General features: G+C 38.5%; 1 protein-coding gene across 3 annotated transcripts in view; it reads left to right on the top strand.

The window, feature by feature from the left end:
* Positions 1-16,046: 16,046 nt before the first annotated feature.
* LOC149266344 (uncharacterized) overlaps positions 16,047-18,860 on the top strand; it is a 60,072-nt gene continuing 57,258 nt past the window's right edge. For 2 of the 3 annotated variants that reach the window (XM_089430344.1, XM_089430345.1), the window contains exon 1: positions 16,048-16,828. In XM_089430344.1, coding sequence (XP_089286470.1) covers positions 16,144-16,828 — 685 coding nt within the window. In that variant the 5' untranslated portion in view covers positions 16,048-16,143. Of the gene's footprint in view, positions 16,829-18,860 lie in introns of all 3 variants that reach the window. The other variant, XM_089430341.1, reaches the window with a different exon arrangement.

Raw genomic sequence — 18,860 nt, 5'->3', positions numbered from 1 at the left:
TGAAAAGCACCCAAACAACTTTAATAAGGAAGACAGTTACAAGTTAAGCCAGTTGTATAAGCTTGTCATTCATATATTTCATTCTTAGGTTTTTCTTCTTGATCCCTCTCCTCTCCCTACCCTTCTCCTCATCCTTTTCATCCTCCTCTTCTGTACCCTCCTCATTTCCCCTATTTAACACCTTCCCCCAGTGTCCTCCTCCCTCATGTGATTATTTTCCTCCTTTCTTGTCTATTCTTTCCCTCTTTAATTTTTTCTTTTTCTCTTTCCCTTTGGCTATCTCTATGTCATTCCTTAATTTTTCATTTTACCCCACCTTTCCCTTTTCTAACTTGGTGATACTTTCCCCCCTCCTTCATAAATCTTCCCACTCCTTTCTCTCTTCTTTTTTAAATTTCTCTATTTATTCCCCTTTCCAATTCCCCTTCTTTATAAATTTCACTTCCTTTCTTTAGGTTATTTTCTTTCTCTCTTTTTAAATCCTAAGTCTTTTTGTACTTTTTAAACTTCCTTTAATCTTTGTTAATATTCATTGTCTAGTATATTCTAATTTATTTATTTTTTCATTTAAATCAATTTAATCATTTAATTTTCTTTTAACTTAAACAAATTTATTAATTTAATTGTTATTATTTACCTTTTTCCTCTTTTACCTTCTTTATATTGTTTATATTAAGTTATCATCATCACACACAGACATATATATTAAAATTTTATTTCTATTTTTTTTAATACTAATTTCTAATTTTGGTTGTCAATTCCCATTAGCACAATTGGTTGAGGATGGGCATCCTTAGCAAGACAACCTAGGATCAAACCTCACAAAGGTTGGAGGAAACACTCTCAAATCTATTGGTAGTGGTTTCTCAAGTCACATGTCAAGCCTGGAAAAACATGTTTTTAACCAAAATTTATTAATATTAACCAAAATTTATTAATATTATTACCTTTACGTGCCATTAATTTTCACGTTAATTCAATAATTTCCTTTTTCCCCTTAATCTTCTCTCTTCTTCATATACTTGCCTCATCACTTTCACGTCATTATTCAAATAACTTCTTTTATCCTCGAGGTAAAAAAAATTGTAAATGACCTGGTGTTTGATGTTGTTGATACTGTATTGTTATGTGATGCAGAGATTGTTGATATGAGGAAGTTTGTTGTGTGGAAAATAGGTGGTATCGGATGGACAAACTCCCTTTGTAAGCTGATGCACAACATTCCAAGGATGGTAGACGCTTTCGCAGAGAATGTAATCTCGGGGGCTGGTGTCAAGTTAAGTTTGCCATAACGAGAAAGTAAGAATGGAGATTTTTTGCTGAGATGGAGTAATGTGCGTTCAGTCTCTATATTTTTGTCGCCCTCGTCTGAATATCTCGCATAACTACAAGTTGCGCATTTTCTTCTCTCTCTCTATGCATTAAGGCAGCTTGTTGAGATGTGTTTTAAATGGCATGTAATATTTAGATCTTAGCTTCTAATAAGTTCTAGACCAGAGCATGTGAGGTGGACTGTAGATTCTTTGAAGACTTGAGTGGGTGTTATTGGTTGTGCCATCAGATGCCAGGAGGGGAGTAATCAGCAGAGGCCACTATAATTTATGGTTTTAGTATTTTGATCCTGCGAGGCTAGTGCAGTAGTATTAAAGATCGCAGAGCAATCACGACTTTGGACATGGTAGGAATATGCGAGACTGGTCCTGTATCGGGTGTCGAGGGATCGATCGCGGATGGTTTGAATTTTCAAGGTTTTTCTAGGAGAGAGACGTATCATTAAAATCTATTTATATCAGATTACTGGGGATCCAGCAAATCGGTAATTCCTCTACTGTTTTAGGAGACAATAGACTTATCTCATCTTCAATTTCCATCCTGAGGCCATTCATATATCCAGCCACCTTCTCATCTGTATCCTGGGCTTCTCCAGCTCTTATGCTTACCTTGTAGAACTCCTCTATATATTCTTTCGCTGTCATAGACCTCTATCTAAGATTCTGCATCTGTCTGAACAAGGTTTACTGATAATTACTTGGCAGAAACTTGCCTCTTAGCTTTGCTACCATCCTGCTCCAATTCTTGATTGGTTTCTTGCCAAGTCTCTTCCTTTCTGCCTGCACACCATCCCACCAAAGCGCTGCATGGCCTTTTAGCTTGGTGACATCAAACTTCGCTTTCTTCTCATCTTCTGTTTCTTCATAGTCGAAGAATTTCTCCATGCCATTAATCCAGTCTATTAATTCTTATGGATTTAGTCCTCCTTCATATATTGATACCTCGGTCTTTGACCCGGTCATGGATCTCAACACTGACTGGAAGAACCTCATCTCAGGAGTAACTGCTACAACTTCCTCCTCTGCAACTTCAATCTCAGGTTCACTAACATCTCCATCATCTATGTTTCTGCCTGTTGTTAATGCATCCAATCTAGCTTGCATCTGTTGCACAACTTCCATTACTTCAGCATTTGCAACAGGCCGTCCTCTTCCACCACGTCCTCGTCCTCTTCCAAATCTGAAAGCCATAGTAACTTTCCTTCTCCTGCTTCTGAGATTCAATCCAATGTCAACTGGCTGCTCTGATACCACTAATGGTGGCCTGGGTGCAGGCGATAAAGACAACCTCTCAAATCTGGCTATAAATTCTTCAATTTCAGGCTGAATCTCCTTTTTGCTTCTGGTTGCGTATCAGTCATCTAACGGTAAAACTGACAGCCACATGGATTTTTCCCCAATCACCCCTACCTTGGTTATAATTAACAAATCGGCTATGTTCCTATTGGAACTGTAAATCCATAGGATTTACACAAAAACACTATCGGCGGTTTTTTAGTATGGAGTTCATACAATACACTATCAACGCTTTCAAAAACACTATCATGACTTCAAATAGTCTTGGTGTAATTCCAAAGGAATTACACTATCGGTGCTTTATTTCAAAGACTTTGTATTAACTGCAAATAACACTATCGACGGTTTATAATCGAGCTTTCAAACACTCTTACCTCTGATGCGATAACACGTGCTCTCGGCAATCGCTATCGGCGACCTCCAATGCCCCTATACTTGGTTCCTTTCGCTTCGAGTTTGCGATGCAATAATCCTCGCGGACCCGACATCCCTTTCCACCCTTCTCTATAATGTTTCGGGTTCGGACTATCAGGGTTTCGGCACTCGGTGGTTCCAAAGGGCTTTCCACTCCACTTGCGATTCTCCGATGCGATATCGGTTCGGACCCAACACGGGTATGAACCAAATCTAATAGAATTTCAGGTCCAGAACTATGTTCCAGCTAAGTGATTTTCACGATTTCTCTGTGTAAAACAGAGTTTGGCCGCGAAACTCTATAAAAACGATTCAAGAAGCCTGCGCTCGCCGATATGAAGGAAAAACGATTCTAAAAGCTTCAGTCTAAGCATCAATTGGAAAATAAGGCTAATTAATCGATATTGAACTCAGAAGAAAGCAATTGAACAGATACACGCATACAATTATCAATTAACAGAGAACCATTAATTCAGATGAACAGAGAGAGGTGTTTGCAAATGATAATGCTTTCGGCTCTATCTTCTTAGAGTCCCATTGTTTCTTATTTATAATTAATAGATAAAGCCTTCTCGCCATTATCCTTTACAAAAGCATGCTTTTACATAGAGTGATTTAAAGCGTAAAGCTTTGTTACAACTTATCCATAAGCGATTATTTTAGCATGATTTATTCTTAATCTATTCTTATCTTAAACTAGGAAAGCATGAAAATTGTTGGCTAAAGGAACCCACTCCCTTGCCTGTAGATTTTTTTGGATTCTTGGAATACGTTCGAAGATTTTTTTCCTCTAAGTCACATGCTCCTGCATCATTCAACCGCATCTATACCTCAACAAAACCATTGCAAACAAATGTAATACCCATAGAGCTTTATAACATAGCTCGATGTAGTATTTACAATGATCACCCTGCTGAGAAGCAAACCAACATGAAAACATAACAACAAGAAAACTATAAATGACATGACACCCATACCACTTATTGGACCTTTATAACATAGCTCATGGTGGTATTTACATCCATATACATATGTACATATATCAAAACATCATCAAACATTATCCAAAACAACATACCAAAACTGCTTTGGCTCAATCGGCAAACAATGAAGTATACATAGCCCGCATTTGATTTTCCATCTCTCATGTAGCTTCATCGAGCCCAAAGTGCTTCCATTACACCTTAACTTGCTCGATTCTGGAGCATGAGCACCTTTTTCTGCAATATACACTGAGGCTTCGACTGGAATTCTCCATCTAGCTCCGCCGACAATACATACCAGTCAATCACATTATCAGCATCTTTAACATACTTCTTAAGCAATGACACATGGAATTTCACTGTCGAAGGCAGTTCAAGTCGATAGGCTACTGGCCCAATCCTCTCAATAACACTGAAGGGTCCACAAAACTGTGGTGCCAACTTGGCACGTGATCCAATTCGTAAGGAGCTCTTCTTTGGTTTGATGCGCAAGTACACCTGTTCCCCAACCTGAAACTTCTTGAACAACCTGTTTTGATCTGCATAACTTTTCTGCCTATCTTGTGCTGCCTTTAGATTCTTCTTTATAACTTGCATTTCCTGTTCCATGTCCACCAACATGTCTAGTCCAATCAACACCCTGTTAACTAGATCGCTCCAACTGATGGGAGTATTGCAACTCCACCCATACAATGCCTCAAACGAACTCATCTTCAAAGATTCTTGATACCCATTTTTGTAAGCAAACTCTACTAGTGGAAGATACTCTTCCCACTTTCGTTGTGGATGCATCACGTACATCCTCAACATGTTCTCCAATATCCAGATGACCCTCTTAGTCTGTCCATATGTCTGTGGATGATAAGTTGTACTGAAGGCCAACTCTATGCCGAAACCTGCAAACAACTCCTTCTAGAACTTGGAGTGAACTTTGAATCCATGTCTGACACAATCTTCTTTGGAATACCATGCAATTTGACCACAGTTATGATGAATACCTATGCTACATCGCTAGCTGAGAATGTAGACTTCACTGGAATGAAGTGTGCAACCTTTGTCAACCTATCCACAACAACCATGATGGAATCATGTTGTCTCACTGTCCTCGGTAAACTTGTAATAAATTCCATGGAAATGACCTCCCATTTTCATTCTGGAATCGAAATTAGCTATAGCAGTCCACCTGGATGCTTACACTCTGCCTTCACACATTAACAATCGAAACACCTAGCCACAAACTCTGCTACATCCTTCTTCAGATTTGACCAACAATAAAAATTCTTCATTGTGGTCAACGTCTTCTGGTAGCCTGGGTGACTTGAATATTGTTTCGCATGAAACTCCCTCAAGGTCACCTTCTTGGGCTCACTACTGTCTGGCACATATATCATGTCCCTAAATATAACCAATCCATCTGTTGTAAGACAATAGTCCACATCTTGTGCACCTACACCTGTACTTGTACCACTACACGTACTAGTACCTGTACATTACTTTGTTGTAACCTGTAACACCCTCCTCCCACATCCACCCAAGTAACCATGCCAACAGGGGTAAACATGATACGAGAGGCTATTATGATCTGATTCGACCTCCTATGTGATCTTAAGTAAGTGGAATCGACAAAAACATCACACACAGTCATCCAACATAATCAACAGAACCCTCAGGAGATAAATAAGCCACTTAACAACTTATCCTTGGGTCCCATTATTGTTATGGATCTTTTAGGCCATAGTCGCTCTCATGCTATGGGCAAGGGAGCGACCAACAACCTAAAGTCGCTCTCACTGGCTTTCCTGCCAACGACTAGGAACCAAAATTGCCAATTCTATGCCAACAACCTCATGATTTAAGCCACTTTTTCAGGCCTAGAGCCCAGGCCACTGCCTAGAATGGAGTGATAGCTTGAAATCATTAAAAATACATGGAAATAATGATGCAAAAGCAATAATCTGAACAATACCATAACTAGACCCCTAGTAGCCATGCCAAACATTTCGTCAAACATATCATCAACATGTAACCTATAGGTGTAAACAACATAATTAAGTCTAGGGATCTCATACTTATTTGAGAATCATTATGAACCATTGTTTCCTCATGTCATTTGCTACATTATCATATATTAGACCATAGATACATTATCCATTCATTTACAAGTAAAAACATGTTGAGATTCATACATAAATGTTGTCATTAAATATACATATAACCAACATAATAGGAACAAAAATACCAATAAACATATCAGACATTGAAATCCACATATACATCAATACATTTGCACATGAAAATCAAGGGAATGAATTTCTCATTAATGAATGCAATAAACCAACCAGAAATGGGACTACCACGTTCCATCCGACCATAGAATGGTTTTGCAAAATCTCTCTTCGTCTATTCACCCTTGTACCATATTCCAAGCATGAATGTGGGACTCAAACCAAAAGAACGAACTAGGGAATACCGAGGGTAAACCACCTCACCCTCATCAATAGAAACCAGACTTTACAGTAATCCATCCCAGGTCACTAGGCCAACACAATGAACACATCATAACAGGCTTTACCGTGATCTCCACCCGATCACTCGGCCAAACAAGCCTAGATGTCACCAAATTTCTCCACCGACACTATGAAGAATTTTCATGTCTCCTAGTCTCTCAGACTTTACCACAATCCAAACTCAGATCACTAGGCCCTAAATTGAGACCCACTCTCCAGGCTTTACCGCATATCCCAAACCCAGATCACTAGGCCCTAAATTGAGACCCACTCTCTAGGCTTTACCGCATATCCCAAACCCGAGATTACTAGGCCCAACGGAGAGAAATCCACCTCTTGGATTTAGCATATATCCCGCCATTCACCGTCATGGATTACTAAGCCCATTGAGGCAATGCAATCATGGCTTTACCGCAATTCACAGTCTGACTCAGGGGTTACTGGGCCAGTGGCTTTACCATGATCCACAATTTGGTTGAGGGACCACTAGGCCATGTGCTCTATCATTCGGAGATCCACCCCACTAAACTTCAAATCCATCCGACAATCCAGCTCAACCAAAACATGAGAACCCCATCACACATTGGCTTCCTGGAAATGGCAAGGCTAGGTTGAAAACACTATCACACTGGAAAAACCTATGCCATGATAGAAAAGAACCACATGCAATGCTATGCATGCCAAATCTAGCAAGGAAAATACACATGCAAGTTGATACCTCCAATGAAGCCTACTATAGTTGCTTGATCCTGCCTTTCCCTGCTTGATCTTTGCTTCCTCTTGCCTTCTTTGCCTTTCTTTATCCAATGCCAAAATTGCTCGAAGAAACTCTAAGTGTCCAAGAGTATGAGAGAGAGAGAGAATAATGAGAGAGCTCAAAAACTCAAGTCACAAAAGGTTAACTGACCAAGCTTGCCAACTGATCCTCATAAGCCTTTTTATCAATGAGGCCTCTATTTTCTTCATTTTCTAGTATTTTCCTTCAATTTCCTCCTCACATGCAACCTGTGACATTTCACCTTCCTTTTCTACTAATTTCCATTATTTTCATAAATAAATGTGCCCAAAATGCCATTTTGCCTTTCCAAAGCCTTAGCCATTGCCTTTGCCAATTTCCTTAGCCATAAACAACCAAATGAACACCCCCTAGGATGTCTTGCCCAACATTCAGCTTGGAATATGTGCCCCATCATCTGTGGTCTTATATATGTTTACATGGATTTTTTACCAGGGTTGTTACAGAACCCTCCCCCTTGGGGGAACACTGTCATCGGTGTTAAACCATACCAAGACCTCAACAAGACTAATGAAAAGAAAACATATTGCCCACGGAGATTTATAACATAGATCGTTGCAGTATTTACAACAAATGACCAGCTTAAAAGTAAAACATCATGACAACATGACCAGATAACAACCATACCACATATTGGAACTTTATAATACATCTCATTACAATATTCATAATAACCACATATACACATATGCACATTTTCTAAACCAAAAAATAAAAGGATACGATGCCCGTATCAATCAACAAGGGGTCCAGAGGCTCAAATCGCCACCCTCAAAGTAAGATCAGGATTCACATCCTTCCCAGGAAGTCTAGTATCCATTGTCACAGTCAAAGCTGCATCTAATGCCTTGCGTTATAATCTTGCACCACTTGCCCTATCCGTGAACAGTTACCGACTCATTGTTCCAAGGAGCACTCCCAATTTGCATATGATTCCATCTGGTAATGCTAATGACCAAAACCAATATATCCATGACCTTCCCTTCTCGGGAAATCCAGTCACCCCCTTCTGTGTAGTCACTCACCTTCCAAGTTTCTCAAAATCCCCTAACCGAGGTGATCCATCCCTTGGCAAGACGTCCTCGCATCAGAATATCAACAAGCAAGGCATATAACTTCCACAAATCATCATATCGGTCATAGCATGCTCATGGAAATCAATGGAAACTATTGGGTACCAGTGTCCCACAATGGCCCTGCTCCCGAAGTGCTTTACTAGCATACTACTGTCCATTCCAATTTCTTTCACTGCCGCTGCTAATTCTTGCAGTCGATTTTAATCATCCAACTAAGAATTTTTGTGCTTCCTGTACCAAGCACTTAACTTCCATTAGATTCAAATAAATTGAAATAAATTCACATCATACCTCATTGGTAGCTTGTCAATAAAGTATACTTGCAATCTTGTTTACTTCCAATCACAACAAGTCAAACTAACATCTTTGACCAAATCACCATGTATAAACATATCACATCAGGTTAACTCAAAACATAACCATCTCAGATCAACATCATAAATCACATGTAACCATCATAAACTAGAATCATAGATCACATATAATCATCATATACCATAGTCATAAATCACATGCATAATAAAACGAAAATAACATGTTGATACTTATCCTTTCATCAACCCTTAGTTTCTACTTTTGTCTTTATTCCATACGCACTCTGGATCGGTTGCCACACTTGACAAACATCGGTGCCTTCTCCTCAACCATGTGCATATACACATAGTGTGCATCACACAGATACAATCACACACTGCGTACAACACATACACCTACACTGATGTATAATAGAACACAAATAAGTATATAGAGTCCAACATAATGAATGCATATGTCACGATACCATGACTACATAATGCACATACATAGTACTGCATGCCCGCAACACAACATGTACGACATGCACTCAATCCCACTTGCATAACATGTACACAACGCCTCATGTACACTACACCACTCTACAATGTGTACACAATACCAAATGTACATAGTACCACACGCACGTCAGATACGCACCACATGCATGACATGTACACAATACCGCCTGTACACAACACCACATGCACAGCATGTACACAATACTGCCTACACACAATGCCACTTGTACAACATGTACACAACACCACTTCTACAATAATGCAAACAACACCATATGTACATAGCCACATGTACAATATGCACGCAACACCACCTGTACATAACACTGCATATCCAACATGTACATAACATCATCTGCACACAACACTGCATATCCAATCATTCACACAACGCCATATGCAATATTCGCACAACACTATATATACCATATTGTACATAACATTGCATAAACAAAATATATACACAACACCACATGTGCACACATTATAGATGCAACATGTACAACCTATGCACAACAGTAGTTACCACACATCCAAAACCACATTGTCCTTACCAAGAAACCTTGTTTCCAGTGTCTTATCCATGCTTATCCTAGCATGTCACAGACCACACTGCTTTCATTTTGTTGATGTATCCTTCAGTGTAATTTGTCCAAAACATAAGCATAGGCATAATACAAGCATACAATATAAATCCATATTCACATGATACTGACCTCATATATTTGTCATGACTACACTTCCCATTTGATTCCTCATAGCCAATAACTTCTTCATGCCATTCGCCTGCATAAGCAATCATTCTGCCATAAGAATGATTCTTGATGATCTGTCGGACAATGACATAAATACATGGATATATACATACATATACATAAATATTAGCATAAACAATCATGATATTGTCACACAACGATATGCATACATACATATATATACACATAAATATTAGTGTTAATAGTCATGATCCATGACAACCTTGTCAAACATGACATACATACACACCTACATGTATACATATCTAAACATCAACATAATGATGATAATAACACAATTACCATATATCAAGGTCAAGGTTTAAGAGAACTTTCTTTATTCATGCAACACATGGACAAAATTAAGAATAGTCATTCCCAACATAGCCAAGGCATCTGACGCCTCAGATCCATTTACTTTACCCTTTTGGTTACATTTCTCATGACATTACTGCAACCGTCCATTTACTGCAATGGACCCAGTCAGTCCAATTGATTGTCATAGTCTTACCTTCCGCTGCACTTACTCATGCACAGAGCTTCATCTATGTCTTACATTGTGTGTTGGGTACCACATAGCTCTCCCCAACCTCGATTAACTTTCATATTTCCCAATCAATTCCCAATACTCAAAACAATAAAAGGCAAGAACATAAACAACAACAACAAGACCATGAAAACCAAAAGCAATACGACACCGCAACAAGTGGCCTAGCTATGCACTAGACACAATCAAAATCATAAATCAAGTGCAACAACCACAAAAGACCAAAAGCACAAGACTAACAACAAGCACCATGACTCAATCCCCATGGTTCCCAAGGAAAGATCAACCTGAGCCTTCTTCAAATTCATGGCATATCTCTTGCCATGCAAATCCCCTGCATCATACTGCCATAAACACATAATGTCAGTGCATAAATGAAGATAACAATACACTAGTTACCTTACCTTGTTGTGCCAATCACGTTGCTTTGTAGCTGAACATGTCCATGCCATCTCTCAAGGGACTCCAATCCCCTTGACAAATCCACTTGTAACTAGAGACTAGCTAATATACTTGTCAAATACATGTCCATGAATATAACACATATCCATGTAATTTCATACAAATCAAGGTTAAGAAGACTCCATGTGTGTAAAGCACTCATTCGTTTGGAATTAGCGTTTTCAGACATAGCCACATGAATTCTTTCCTAATTTCTTTCTTTTACCTTGTTACCTTGTTGTAATCGAGGCTTACTATATACTGTCACATCACCCAACCGTTAGTTATGTAAACATATCAACTATTATCTTGTCAGGCTAATACCAGCATGCTTCCTGCAACTTCTCACACATGTCACCCACATGTTCCAAATATAAAGACAATCAAATCTATCAATTTGAAATCAACATTTAGCAAGACTAACAATCATGTCATAATCCATAGTTAACTCATAGTCGTTAGACATAATGCTACAACTATCACTTACTTACACACAAGTACATATCAATTGTCTCAACATATATGTGTTAGTACAATCATCTTAAAGCATAATCACTTGAAGACATACTTATAGTATGCAATTCATCAAACATTCAACCCACTTGCAACATACCATGTTTTAGTGGAAAATAATAAAGTTTTGAAAGAGCAAGTGGCATTGCTACACGAAGCTCTCCTGATAGGGAAGACATAATGGCAACACATGAAGGCGGATGTGCAAAACTTGAGGAAATTTGTAATGGAAAGTATAGAGGTGGTGAATGCGAAACCATCCTAGGATAAAGGGAAAGCGATTTCCCAAATAGACAACCATGAAGAGAAATCAAGAGAAGAAAGAAAAGGAGGTTCCACAAAAGTTTCCAAAACTTGGGTTTAAGTTATTAGCAATTTTGCTAATAGGGAAGGAGAAGCATACATTTGGGTTGAAAACATGCAAGATAGAGAAAGCAAGGAAAAGCAAGATAGAGCAACAAACATAATTATTAAAGGGTTGAAAGACCATGGGAAAAATAAATGTACTCTTGACCTTGTGATGGACTTCCTGAAAGACAAACTGATATGGCAAGGACAAATATGCCAAACATGGAGGATGGGCAAGTTTAATAGTGAGAGAGCCAGGCCCATAAAAGTCATCATGCCTAGCTTGTGTGATAAATATATCATTTTAAGCAAGAGCAGCTCTTGAGGGGTTCTCACTTTTTTCTATAAGAAGATTTAACTATAAGACAACAAGAGGAAAGAAGGGAGGAAATGTCAAAGGTTAGGGCAAGGGACGAGGACAAGAGAGCATGGATTTATAAAGGTAAAGTTGTGAGAGTGTGATTTGGACCTCCTTCCAAATCAGATCAATAAGATGGTAATAAAGAAGAGGCAACAGACTCTTTAGCAAGAAACCAAGAAGCAAGGTCAGTATGAACAAGTAGGATCAAAGACTCAACTATGAATATTGCATGTCAAAACAAATAGCAATCAAGTCATACCCCTGTTTCCTTAAGATTCGTTTGTTGGAACTGCAAAGGTTATCCATGGAGACGAGGACTTGGGTTAGGGCCTATTGCAGAAGATAGAGACATAATCTGCCTCATAGAAACACAAGAGCATGAAGGGTGCAAGACACATTTGTTTGAAGGGTACTGAAAGATGGCAATGTGGAACAAGGCAACAAGGAATGACAAAGGACACGAGGGTATTATGGTATTAGTGAGGGAAAAAGAAGGTCGTTTCATTTAGTTAGTAAAAGAAGTCTCAAATAAACAATTCATTTGGTTTAAAATATTAGAAAATGGAAATCACATCAGAATTGCATCATGTTATTTTGCGTCGCAAGTTTAAAAAATCTACAAAAGTAGAGGGCTTGACCACAAAGATTCCTTTGCAACCTTAAACACAAATATCGCAACATATTCTTAGCTAGGTGAAGTCCTTATAGTGGGTGATTTCAATGCTAGGATTGCAAGTGGACAAGCTAACATTCTTTGCTGTAAAGGATTTCAGAGGACAAGCACTGCAATCTCTTTGGTGAACAATTGCTTAATTATGTGGGTCATTCAATTTAGTCATTTGTAATGGTTTGAATAGATGGGCAAAGTACAGTAATTTCACTTGCAATACTTACAATGGAGCAAGTGTAGTAGATTATGTAATTTGCTTGCATGGTTTGTGTAAGAAAATGGAGGAAGTTTTGATTGGAGACCAACTTTGGGACTTAAAATTAGATCGCAAGGCAATTTATATAAGCTTCTCTTGGATTGGAAAGAAGCAATTAGGGTAAAAGATTCAGTGTGTTCAACAAAACCTCCTAAAGGGTAGAATTCTTTTGACTCCAGAAAATTATAATACCTTCAAAATAATGTTAAAGAGGCTCTTCGAGAAGGAGAAAATCCCATTTCACGGTCTTCACTGTCATGAATTAACACATTTAATTCAAAGCATACTTGCAGAGTGCAAAAGAGCAAAAATTAAGAAATATGAAACAAATTGCTTTTTGGTTAACGCTTGGTTTGATGAGGAATGCAAAAAAGCAAGGAGATTGTGGAAAGAATCAAACAAGGATAACATAAAGCTCAAAGCTTACAAGTAGATATTAAGAAAGAAAAACACTGTTTTCATAGTTTCAAGGAGCGAAGAACTAATTTTCCTTGGGAAAAATAACCCCAAATTGTTTTGGAAGGAGCTCCAACCGAGAAAGAGGCAAACTGAAAATAATATTACAACTTCTAAATGGTTCAACTACGCAAGACAACTTTATGAGCAAGATCCCAAGGTTGATCCTCCTCCCTTGGTCAACACTAATATTGAACTCTTCACAGTGCAAGAGGTAGAGATGAGTATCAAGAAGTTGGGTGTTGGAAAAGCAAAAGACTTAGCTGAACTCCAAGTAGAGTATCTAAAGTGGGGCTTAAAATTCTTGCACCTCACATTACAAAAAAATTCAACAACATCATATAATAGGGGTTCCCCACAGATTGAATGACAAGTTTGGCAATACCTCTTTTCAAAAGTGATGGCGTCAATAATCCCTCCAATTATAGGACCATAATGACAAACCCCTTGTTTGCAAAGTTATTTGGAAGCATGCTAGAAAACAAAATCAACAAGTGGGTAGAAGAAAGAGATAAATGTGCTAAAGGACAAAACAGATTTAGACCTAAACATTCCACACTTGATCATGGTATAACTTTAAGGCACAACATTGAAAAATCTCGGGAGAAAAGGAAGAAGTCGTTTGTTGCTCTTATGATTTCAGAAAAGTCTTTGACATAGTTCCTAGGGATAAGCTTTGGCACAAAATGGAGGAACTTGGGGTTCCTAGGCATTTGAGAGCCGCTATATAAAGAGGTGAAAGCCAAAATTAGAACTTCAACAGAGATTTCTGAAAGTTTTAGAAGTGATATCAGGGTCAAGCAAGGTTGCCCATTGTCTCCTACCTTTTTTGGTTTATATATCGACAAGCTTGAAGAGTGGCTAAATTCGCAAGGGAGCGATGATATCCATTTGGGCAAGTTTGTTATAAGGCTTCTTTTGTATGCAGATGCCCTTATTCTGATTGCTAAATATGCTCTTGGTTTGCAAGAGCACTTACTCTCCCTTTAACATGTTTATAGAAAGGTGGGGATGCAAGTCAATATTAGCAAAACAAAAATAGTGGTTTTCTCTAACAAAAGAAAACATAACCAACATAAGTTCTATTTTGAAGGCAACACTCTCAAAGAAGTTTCAAATTACAGGTACCTTGAAATTGACTTCAACATAAATCTAACCTGGGATGACTGTAGAAAGAAAAGAATTTTGGGGGGTTGGAAAACATTTTATGCTTTTCAAAATAGGTGTAGAGAGGTAGAGTTATGGGACCGGAAAACCACTCAAACTCTTTTTGGGCTTTTAGTGATTCTGATGATTCACTACGGTTTTGAGCCATGGGCCAACAATACATCCGACATATAGTGAAAACAAATTAAGAAATTTCAGAAGCATTTGATTATAAACAAATTCAAAATTAAAAATGTAGTTCCTTATGATATCTTGTTAAATGAAATAAGGGCTGCTTCTATTGAAGCAATTGCTATGGTGCGAGTCATAAGGTATTTAAAGAAAACTGAGCAAATGGAAGATGACAAATGGCCTAAGGTTGTCTTTAATGACATTTTGTGCGAAAGAAAGAAGACTTGGATACGAAAAAATAACAAATGGTTTAGTAAATGAGGTATTTGCTTGAACATGTGTCCCATAAAAAGTAAAGAGATAAAATCTTTTGTTATGGATAAGTTTCACAAGCGTACTAGGGAGAAAGAAAAAGTACTATATTGAAGAGTTTAATCCCACTCATAATCATCAACAAAAAAAACGTACATAGGGGCCAATATTTCTTGGAGAGCTAAAATTCTTATTGCACAGTTAAGGACTAATTCTCATCAACTATGTTGTGAAGGACGACGCTGGAAAAGGCCAAAAGAAGTGTGGGGGAAAAGTGGAAACAAAAAACCATTTCATTTTAGAATGAGAGGCCTTCAAAGACATAGGAGAAAGTTATGCATATATTCTTATAACTAGGTATTGAGATAATTTATTCAGCGAAAGTTTTGTTGAGAAATTGGAAGTGTTTATTGTGAGGCTTCAGGGAAAAACACTAAATAAAAGAATTAGATATAGAAACAATTTGTCCCATAAACTATTTTAACCTCGTGGACATTAATAAAATGACTTTGTACCACCATCTAAAACATATAACATGTCAACTCTTCTCTCAACATGCTAGCAAGGGCTAACGAGCCTGCCATAGGGCATTAAATGCCGCTCAGTTGCAAGCTCATTAGCCATAAAACACAAGGTGGGGACGGAGTGTTCGGATAATCAAGAGGTGGGGACGGAGTGTTCCGAAAGTCACCGGACACGCGTGTTAGATATGGCTAACGAGCTTGCAGCTGAGCAGACATTTAATGCCATATGACAGCATATGACAGGGTCGTTAGCCCTTGCCCAACATGCTAGTGGGCTTATTAACACTTGATGCCACGTGGACTCGAAACTCTCTGACCATCTCCCCGACTCACTGGAACCAATTTAAAACCTAAACCCACCTATCATCTGCCCATGCTCATTTGCACTTAAACATGAATACCTACGTTTCTTTGGAGCGTTTCCTTGTCTCTGCTTTAAACTGGTTTGCTTTAACCTGGTTTCAATGTCTGAGAAGAACGGAATGGGGAGCCGAAAGAGGAGGAAAACACGCACAGGGCGCCTAGATATGGGCAACGCAGAAGCAGCGGATGAAATGGATGACCTTGACACGGAAGGGCCAGTGGCCATTCTGTGGGACATAGAAAACTGCCCTATACCGGCGGGAGTCCCTCCAATGGATGTCTCAGGAAATGTTAGAAACTCACTGATGGTTCATGGCGGAGTGAAGGGAGGCATCACTACCTTCTCTGCATACGGAGATTACAGCCGTCTGTCCAAGGAGATCAGACGGGGCTGCCAGAATACCGGCATCAATCTCATTGATGTCCCCAGTGGGTATAAAGATGCGGCCGACAAGGCCATACTGATTGACATGTTTTTGTTTGCTCTGGACAATAGGCCTCCTGCTCTGATTCTTTTGATTTCTGGCGATGTGGACTTTGCTCCCGCTTTGCATAAGTTGCGACAGCGGGGTTACACTATCGCGGTTGCGCTGCCTAGGGTAAAAGTGCATTCTGCGCTCTCAAACGCCGGGAAATTTGTGTGGGATTGGCATAATATGGCCAGCAATAATAGTCTTGGGTCGATTTCGAGATTCAATCTGGATATCATGGCAGAAAATTTTCCCAAGAGCTCCTTGAATGGAGGAGAATGTCAAGGTCATCAGCCAGAACCAGCGAATGCCAATGGTGTGTATTTGCTCATTTTGTTTACTCTCTTTATCCAGTAAGCTCTGTTTGATAGCTGTTATTCTTAGTACAAACTCATCTAAACCTGTATCTTATACCCTCTGAACTCTAAACTCTGGAGTTTTGAAGCTTAAGTTTGCAAATCTCGAATTTCAAACTTTTTTATTTGAAATTACTTTCTTTTAAACTCTATTGAAAAAAACATTTAAAAGTGTGCAGACATCCACAAGCAAGGGCAAGTAGAAAAAACTAGTACTTACAGTAAAAAATGCTGTTATTCTTAGTACAAACTCATCTAAACCTATATCTTATACCTCCTGAACTCTAAACTCTGGAGTTTTGAAGCTTAAGTTTGCAAATCTCGAATTTCAAACTTTTTTATTTGAAACTACTTTCTTTTAAACTCTATTGAAAAAAACATTTAAAAGTGTGCAAACATCCACAAGCAAGGGCAAGTAGAAAAAAACTAGTACTTAGAACAAACATCAACTGGCTTAGCCTGGATGACCTCTCTATAGACTAAATGACATACCAGACAGCGTCCCTCTATAAATCACCGGTATCATACAAGGGAGCAGCATGAGCTGAATTCGAGATTTTGCATTCTCGAGTTTCACGAACTTGAAATCCATATCAGAGAGATGGGTCTGTGCTACAGTCTATACCGTATACACCAAACCCGCATTCTCTGTTTGTAGATTCATTGCACTGTTAGACGAAGTGTGGATCGAGCGCTCATCCCCATTTGAGCTGTAGAACAATTCGTTTGTCTTCGTGTGATTACTTTTTTTATCGATTGCTCACCCCCTAAGCTGTAGAGCAATAGAGCAAGTCGCCTCTAGATGTGATTATTTTTAAGTGTGTTATTATGATGCGATTATTTTTAAGTGTGTTATTATTTGTTGAAGTGCTTTAAGGCAGTGCTCACAGAAATGAGAAAGACAAATGAGTATGGTTGGTGATACAAAATTTCTCAGGTTTTCCCACTAGTATCATTATAGGGTTCTTAAGGTTTAATTTTTAATTTGTTATTATTGATTATGCATGGCAAGTCATATAGAAAGTACATATTCTATTTCTCTTTGAATATGTACTCTCTCTCTCTCTCTCTCTAGTCTTTCAAAATTCCACAGGTACATATTCAAAGAGAGAAATTTCATATTCATAACAAAATTGGACCATCCTCATTCATACTTATCATGGACAGTTTGCTATACAAATATCCAAATACATGAATGCTTGTCCTCATTCATATTGGTAACACATAAATGTACATCCTCATTTATATTACAATGGAAACTTTTCAATGTAAATATGAAATCATGATTCATATACATAGATGTTCAGTCTTTGGTTAAAAAATTATAAATTGGTCCACGGTATTTTATGTTTTAGATTCCATATTTTTAGTGGGCTCTACCGGATTGAAAGAGCTAGAGCCACTAGCTTGATAACAACCAAGATTCAAATTTCACATGTGTAGAAAAACTACAATGTTCCACCAAGTTTTTAGGATAGTAAGGATAGTGGAATGCTGTGAAAATTTCTGAACCTAACAAACCAGAAATCCTATTGCAGTAAACTGATTTGCATTACATACTTGTGTTCTTCAACAAGTTATTTGCATAAATATTCAGAAAATATTAAATGCAAATACACTGCAACCTACACCAATATACAAATCAAGTACTAAAAAATAAATGAGACAATCACACAAAGGACACACTTATTTTTGGACTCAACGTCCCCGAAAAAACCGAAGGCGCGAAAACCGATGCAACAACTCTGAGGTTTTTCTATTGTTAAGCAGAAGTTTTGAATACAAACGCTGGTTGCCCTCCCAGCAAACCAGTGGCATAGAAATACAATGGCGGAAAACCTGAGTGAGTTTTACCTCACTTCACCTGGCAGATTCCGGTTGATCTGGTAGCAAATCTCACTGGCCCCGGCTACAACTGCGCTGCCCCTTCGTAGTAACTGCATGGGCCTGCGTGGAGCTCTCTGAGGCTCTGCGTTAGCTCTTTTGCCCACT

This window comes from Pinus tabuliformis, chromosome 6, assembly GCF_031772625.1.
Source record: "Pinus tabuliformis cultivar Carrire ecotype Pingquan chromosome 6, CPIR1, whole genome shotgun sequence".
Lineage (NCBI taxonomy): Eukaryota > Viridiplantae > Streptophyta > Pinopsida > Pinales > Pinaceae > Pinus > Pinus tabuliformis.
This window is presented reverse-complemented; position numbering and strand designations above follow the sequence as displayed.